The sequence below is a fragment of the Daucus carota genome, chromosome 9, assembly GCF_001625215.2.
Source record: "Daucus carota subsp. sativus chromosome 9, DH1 v3.0, whole genome shotgun sequence".
In the NCBI taxonomy this organism is placed as follows: domain Eukaryota; kingdom Viridiplantae; phylum Streptophyta; class Magnoliopsida; order Apiales; family Apiaceae; genus Daucus; species Daucus carota.
In genome coordinates this window covers 23,621,204-23,628,833 of record NC_030389.2, presented here as the reverse complement: position 1 = coordinate 23,628,833, position 7,630 = coordinate 23,621,204, and the positions used below count along the sequence as shown (strand labels likewise).

Below are 7,630 nucleotides of genomic sequence, written 5' to 3'. Positions count from 1 at the left end.
TACTTGATTTTGACATGTTGAAGGTTTATGAAAAACGGATTGTGCGGTGAATTTTGTTTTTTGACAGAAATTATCGGATGATAACAAAGAGCATCGCAGTGGACTAACCGACCCACATACTCTAGGTGTCAGCAGCAGAGGTTGGAGAGAAGTTGGTATGTGTATGTCCTTGTTAATATCGTCATACTAAATTATTCATTTCGATGCTAAGTTTTGATATTAAGATGTGCACGTCTGTGGACTCCCATTTATCTAAGTCATTTTCTGAATAATTGTTGCATTAATAGCTTAGATTTTGGTGTTGAAATACTTATAAATATCCACATAAATTTATTAAAGAACTTAAATACTGCACTCACCATTTAGTCAATTTTAGCAGTTTCGGAACATTTGACGTGCAACATTAAAAAAATTACATGTAACAAATACCGTGTTTGCTTTATAACAGAAAACAATTGATCCCAATCTTGCATCGCCATCAAAGGCTGCCATATATTTGGAATCCCGTGAGCGAGAAGATGGTCGAAAATACAAGACTAAAGCTGCAGTGCAGAAAAGAGACGTAAGTATTTTATTTGTTTTTTTCCTTTTATATGGTACATGGAAAACAAAAGTGATTTGTTCGGCAAATTAGGAGATGTAAAAATGCTTTTTCAATGAGTAGGTGTTTTGGTTTAATTTATTTGGTAAAAAATGTTACATAATAGAACAGGTAATGTTAAGGTAGTTAAGAATAAAATATAACACTTTATTTCAATCACTAACTACACCTAAAAACAACCTGTAGATACTTGTGAAAATTATAATGCAATAGTAAACGCGATATTTTACACGAATTTTCTTGCAGAGTAAGAAAACGTAGATGGAATCAGATTCGACTTCGGCTACAGCTGACCGAGACCCGTATTTGGTCGAGTTGACTACGAAGATCTGGGAGAACTTGAGGCTGAATTGGAAGAGATGTTAATATGAAAGTCAAAGATAACATGTCAATGGTCCTCAAAAAACTGGCAGAAGCTAATCCAGCTTGAATCTGGACATTGGAGACTTTTGTTCCACTCTTTCAAGCGAGGATGACGAAAATGCTACACCACTCACTGTTGGGACTGCGAGGACATCCTCTTAGCTTTCTCTTATTCAAATCAGTAGTATGAATATTTCGTAGGAGTTGTAAATTTATTAGCTTTGAATTATGGGTTTATTTGGTTGGTGGTTATACATTTGGAGACTTGGTTGATACTGTGTTTTGGTATGTTGGTTTGGATTGTATTTTGTTAATTGGGGAAGAATGATGTTGGAGACTTGTTTGTTTTGCTGATACATTTGGAGATATGGGTTTATTTTGTTGGTGGTTTGTATTAGGTTCTTTTGTGGGTGGTTAGTATTAGGTTTTGGTGATTTGGATTGTATTTTGGTACATTTGATGTATTGAATGGTTGCTTTGGTAATGGATTGATGCATTTACAAGCAATATATTTCAAAAATTTTTTTATTAGTGTTACATTTGGTGATTCGATTAGTGTTGGGGTTCAGCTATATATAAAAAACTTAGGGGGTGTTTGGTTCATGGTTAATGAGCCCGGTTAACGGGAATCGGAACATTATTTCCATAACAAGTGTTTGGATTAGTTATTTGGTGCTATGGAACTATCCTTTTAGGTGATTAAATCATACTCTTCCCACCCCTTGGGTTACCATGTCATTCCCATTACCATTAACCCCATTCCCATACATTCCCGATTCCCATTCCCAACCTTAATCCAAACGCCAGCTTAGTGTTACATTACATTAAGACTGGGACCCTGTGTGGGACCCACCTCCACCTCAGCCTGTCCACGTGTATAATTGAATAATTACTCAATAAAAATATATAAATTAAGAGTTACGTGTATAATTGAATAATTACTCAATATAAATATATAAATTAAGAGTTAAGTTCTATGGAGTATACAATGGAGTATTGGAGTACGAGTTACAATTTTTTAAGTTTAATCAACAATAATATCTTTCATTATCCAAATTCTTATGTAATTTATCATTTATAAGTTGTCTTAAACAAAATTATCAATCAATGAATAATATTTTTCACTTTAATAAGTATTAAAATTTATGTCCTGCTTATTAGTTATATTGCATAGCATAATGTTCTCTGATTTATAAAAGTAAATGTTCTACATTTTGTTTACAATGTTTATATTGCAGATCATAATCTGCGGGTTGTCAGAATGATTACAAATATTATAGGACAAAAAAATTGAATTTTGTTTACTACATTATATTTTTTCCAATTTTCTACTCCAATACTCCAATTTTTATGTCTACTCCATACAACTTAACCCATTAAATATATAAGAATATATAAATAGATAATTACATGTGCAGCCCACATTAAATAATTAAATATTTCTTTATCCATAAGCAAAAGGTAACACTAAAGTAATGTTACCTTTGTTTAATTTAGTTTTTCTGTATGGCTCTAACGAGATGGTAGCACTGGCTTGCCTTAACAAAAAATGGTTCTAAGATAAGGGTGTCTTATTTGCCCCTATATGGAATAATATACTAATATTGTTATATTAGATAAATTATGTTGCCCACACCCTTATACTATCTTTAAAAAAAAAAGTTTTCATGATTTTATACATAAAGTCATGTCATTAATAGTTTTACCTATATTTCTAACTTGTCAAAAAATATAAGATAATAACCACGTATCCTTAATAACTAATACTATACAAATCACAACCATGTGATTCCATGCATTTCAAATTTTCATGAGCAAGAATAGAACAAATTTTTGAACTAGTACAATTGCAATGTGTGTCAAGAAATAAAAGAATTATGATTAGATGAACATAACATGTGTACACTTTAATTAATTTGTTTCACATACAAAAACTATCTATATTTTGAAAAAGAAAAAAAAACCATTATGGTGGGTAATTAATTATTTTCTCTTATGGGTTATAAAAAGTTACTTCACCAGTACCTGGTCATACATGTAGATTACTATTCTGAGCATATCTTTATAGATAAAGCCCATTATTTGATATGTAGTTTTTTAATTATATTACAAAAAAAATTCCCTAACAATAAAATGTGCCTGTTATAAAAATAATTTTTTTCACTATGATAGATAAGTGTATTTGTGACACTAAAATTACCATGGACCTCTAAGTGTAATATTTTAAAAATAAATCCGGACGCAAAAGGAGGAAAAATAAAAATTATTTCCACGAGATGAATAACATATTCTTACCTAAGTTAAATTTTTCTACAATTTTTAAAACTAAAAGTAATTTGAGAAAATATTATATATTCTTAGTTGAGAATTATGGTGTGTCATTTTGGACTAATATTCCCACTACTTGAACTGAATTCAATATATTCATAATAAATGGTGATAAAATAAACATTTTATAATATTGATAAATATATTAATTAACGTGTTCAAAAACAATAAACTAAAATATACCATTTAGTTCTTTTGGGAAAATATTCAAGACTTTACAGATTTCGTCAAAAGAAGTTTAGTGCCTAATTTTAGGAATATATGATAGATTTTCGGTTTTGTATTGATTTTATTGGTGTTCAAATTGACTTTTTCTTCGAATATATACACACTTTGAGTAAATAGACCAATGATATGTTTTTTACTTTTAAAAAAATTAAACAAAAAAAGGAATTATAAGGATGGCCTATTTTGGAAAAAGGAGTCATTTATTCTGGTTGAATACCAAAACAACTGTAATAACCCAATGGTACACCAACGAGGAATAAAGGATCCCTAATATATACTAATGTTACGAGAAAATTCCATGAATTAATATGTTTTTTCCATTTAAAAGATTATCATATGATCCGGCAATGCAAGTTTGTAAATGCTCATAGAATGAAATATTCCACACACCAATATTTTCTCGCTTTTTCCAATAGTGAACCTACCCAAGGGGTAGCATCCCTTTATAATCTGCTGTTCTATTTCATTGTATCAACTAAAGAGGCTAGAGAAACATGGCAACAAAGAGCAAGGGTCGCCAAAAGATTGTTATGGCAAAAATGAGCAAGGAAAGTAATCTCAAGGTTACATTCTCCAAGAGGCGTTCTGGGTTATTCAAGAAAGCGAGTGAGCTTAGCACCCTCTGTGGTGTAGAGATTGCAATCATCGTCTTCTCACCTGGGAAGAAAGTGTTCTCATTTGGATATCCGAATGTTGAACAAATCCTTGAGAAGTTCCTCAATGCTCAAAATCCCAGTCCAACGAATTTGACCATGCTTCAACTCGTACAAGCTCTTAGCAGTGCTAGGGTTCGCCTACTGAACACGGAACTCTCTGAGTTGCTTGATTATTGTGAGGAGCAGAAAAAACAAGGGGAGGAGCTCGTAAAACTAAGCAAGCAACGACAAGACATGTTCTGGTGGGAGACTCCGGTTGATGATCTTCGATTTGAACAACTTGATCTTTTGAAAACAGGAATGGAGGACCTTAAGAGAAACATCGCCACACAGGCTCAGAATCTTGTGATGATGGAGCAAGCACTAGCACTGGACGGGTGTAGCACTGGCACTGGACTTTCTATGACACCAGATGGATTTAATCTCAGGAGAGAACCCAACTACGGGTGTGAGGCATGAAGGAACTGAATTATAAGAACTTGTCGTACGTGGTGGCTTGTTAAAAGATTTTAAATATGTTTGTGCAATAAGAAAACCGAGCTATCTATCATGCTTTTTGTCTTGGTTTGTGTTACTCATTTAATCATTTCTTTCTTGATATCATGATGAATAAAAGATTTTAATGTTGTTTTCTCTATTTTGGTTTACTAATATTATCATTTAATTTATTCATTTGCTACAAGTTGTTAGTTCTTATACTCTTTATATATTGATGTTTGGTATAAGTTTCATTTCACAGATTGTTCATTTCTTTAATATATATACAAGAAGAGAAAAGTATGTGCTGGGGGGCAGCAGAAATCCTGCTCTTTGCGAGGCCACACAGAATCTGTGTTCAATCTTTTGGAAATATCTTGGTCATGGTCTCATGACATATCCTAGAGTAATATTCCACTGATGAAATAGTTCACATTTGTATATAGTCAAATTATTGAAAATCTTAGATAGCTTTGAATTATTTTTTTGGAAAAGGGGAGAACTTTGTTCTTTTTTTAAGAATGGAAAAAACAAATTGTACGTACTAATTATATATTTTTTGCAACCTTATACTCATAGCCTCTATATTCACTAGTGAAATTTCCTTGGTCTCGTTGGTAATACAGGTGATCATCTCCTGCAGAGTCAGAGTGAGAAGGCAGTGCAGTCCCATCTAATGGATAAAACACCTTCAACCTTGAAACTTAAAGCTGATGAAATTTAAATGCCCAAGGTTGGTGCCCCAAAATATGTCAACCAACAAAATAAGATATCTCAGCTTTTGAGAGGAATAGACCCATATGTTTGAAATTTGGCACATCCTTGATTTGTATCCTACATTTGTCTTTGTATGTATTGTGTACATATAAGATCATAATTAAAATAGAAAACTAACACTAGTCAATATAAGTCCCTCCTTTTTTTTCGACCAACCTCCTCCCACCCTCTCTGCATTGCAAATTACTGCAAACTTAACTTTTGGATACCTTACTTGTAGAGCGTTTTATAAATACCATTTCTATAGTGTTTTTAAAATAAAAACCATAAGCTAGTGCTCATTTTAATAAAAAATTAGAGAAGAGAACATTATCTTTATAGTGTTTTAAATTGAATGCATTTAAGTGGAAACTTCGAAGGAGCAACGAAATTAACGCAATCAAAGTAAGTTTTTGATTTAATTTTTATTTCTTATATATACTTTGATAGTGGTATTGTTCTGACTGACTTGAAAGTTCAACGTGGGTATTATAGGTGTGTGTAGTGAAGTCCAATTTGGAAATTCTAATGAGTTTGAATGATATGAGTGTTTAGTGGATAACAATATTAGATTGTTTAACTTTCTCAAATGAGTTTATCAGAAATTAGAGTTGAAGAATGCATGGTATTCTTATTTTATTTAACAATGAATGTGATATGTAGTTGGGAAACAAAGAAAAAGAAAATCAATTCATCATTAGAAACTTCATCATTTAAGCTTCATGCATGTGGTGTACCCATTTTAGGAACTAAAACAACTTTGACTTTTCTTTATTGACTTTAATAGCACTTAAAAATCTAATGTTTCATGAGTAATTCTCAAACACTGGACAACATAATTTTTAGATTTTATTCCTTCCCCCCCCCCTCCCCCACACACACTATTTGATAAGAAAATCACTTATTTTCATTTTATATTGTTTCGAGCTATGTTTATACATTTCTTTTACGTCTACTTTCTAGATTCAATTGCTTAATAAAGTCTTCTTTGTTTGTTCTTTCCAAATATCATGAATACTATTAATAAAAATTACAAATGATTTTATAATATTAGAGAATTTATCGAGGTTCCAAGCCATTACAATATTGTTGAAACTATCTCATTGAGCACCTTCCGCTACATATGTGACACTTTTCACAATTGTCGGCACAACAAATCTCAACTTTCTTTTGTATATAGTCGTATATTAAACGACCTTTTACATGCTAGATGGAAGATATTTGTGGTAGACCTCTAATTGTCGGTGCCACATATATCTTTTGCACATGTATTAACAATGGCCGGCAAGAAATGTGCTAAAATAGGAAAATTATAAATGTAGAAATGATACTTTTTTGTAGACATGAGTGGATCTTGAAAATAAAATAGTGCATGGAACAAGCCCTACACACTTAGATAGTCATACACAATACACATGAGTCCCATATGAGTCCCTCATTTTTTTTGGACCAACCTCCTACCACCCTCTCTGCATTGCAAATTACTGCAAACTTAAGTTTTGGATACCTTACTTGTAGAGCGTTTTATAAATACCATTTCTATAGTGTTTTTAAAATAAAAACCATAAGCTAGTGCCCATTATAATAAAAAATTAGAGAAGAGAACATTATCTTTACAGTGTTTTAAATTGAATGCATTTAAGTGGAAACTTCGAAGGAGCAAGGAAATTAACGCAATCAAAGTAAGTTTTTGATTTAATTTTTATTTTTTATATATACTTTGATAGTGGTATTGTTCTGACTGACTTGAAAGTACAACGTGGGTATTATATATGTGTTCAGTGAAGTCTAATTAGGAAATTCTAATGAGTTTGAATGATATGAGTGTTTAGTGGATAACAATATTAGATTGTTTAACTTTCTCAAATGAGTTTATCAGAAATTAGAGTTGAAGAATGCACGGTATTCTTATTTTATTTAACAATGAATGTGATATGTAGTTGGGAAACAAAGAAAAAGAAAATCAATTCATCATTAGAAACTTCATCATTTAAGCTTCATGCATGTGGTGTACCCATTTTAGGAACTAAAACAACTTTGACTTTTCTTTATTGACTTTAATAGCACTTAAAAATCTAATCTTTCATGAGTAATTCTCTTCCCCCCACCCCCTCCCACTATTTGATCAGAAAATCACTTATTTTCATTTTTATTGTTTCGAGCTATGTTTATACATTTCTTTTAGCTCTACTTTCTAGATTCAATTGCTTAATAAAGTCTT

At 31.6% G+C, this 7,630-nt stretch overlaps 1 protein-coding gene across 1 annotated transcript; it reads left to right on the top strand.

Annotated features, from left to right (window-relative positions):
• The first annotated feature begins 4,014 nt into the window (after nucleotides 1–4,014).
• Nucleotides 4,015–4,635, top strand: LOC135149503 (agamous-like MADS-box protein AGL62). The gene has a single exon (XM_064085231.1). It carries the CDS (start codon nucleotides 4,015–4,017, stop codon nucleotides 4,633–4,635), a length of 621 nt encoding a protein of 206 aa, XP_063941301.1.
• Nucleotides 4,636–7,630: the final 2,995 nt, after the last annotated feature.

Bases quoted from the DNA above. Each gene is read 5' to 3' on its own strand.
- LOC135149503 (XM_064085231.1), top strand. From the start codon at position 4,015: ATGGCAACAAAGAGCAAGGGTCGCCAAAAGATTGTTATGGCAAAAATG.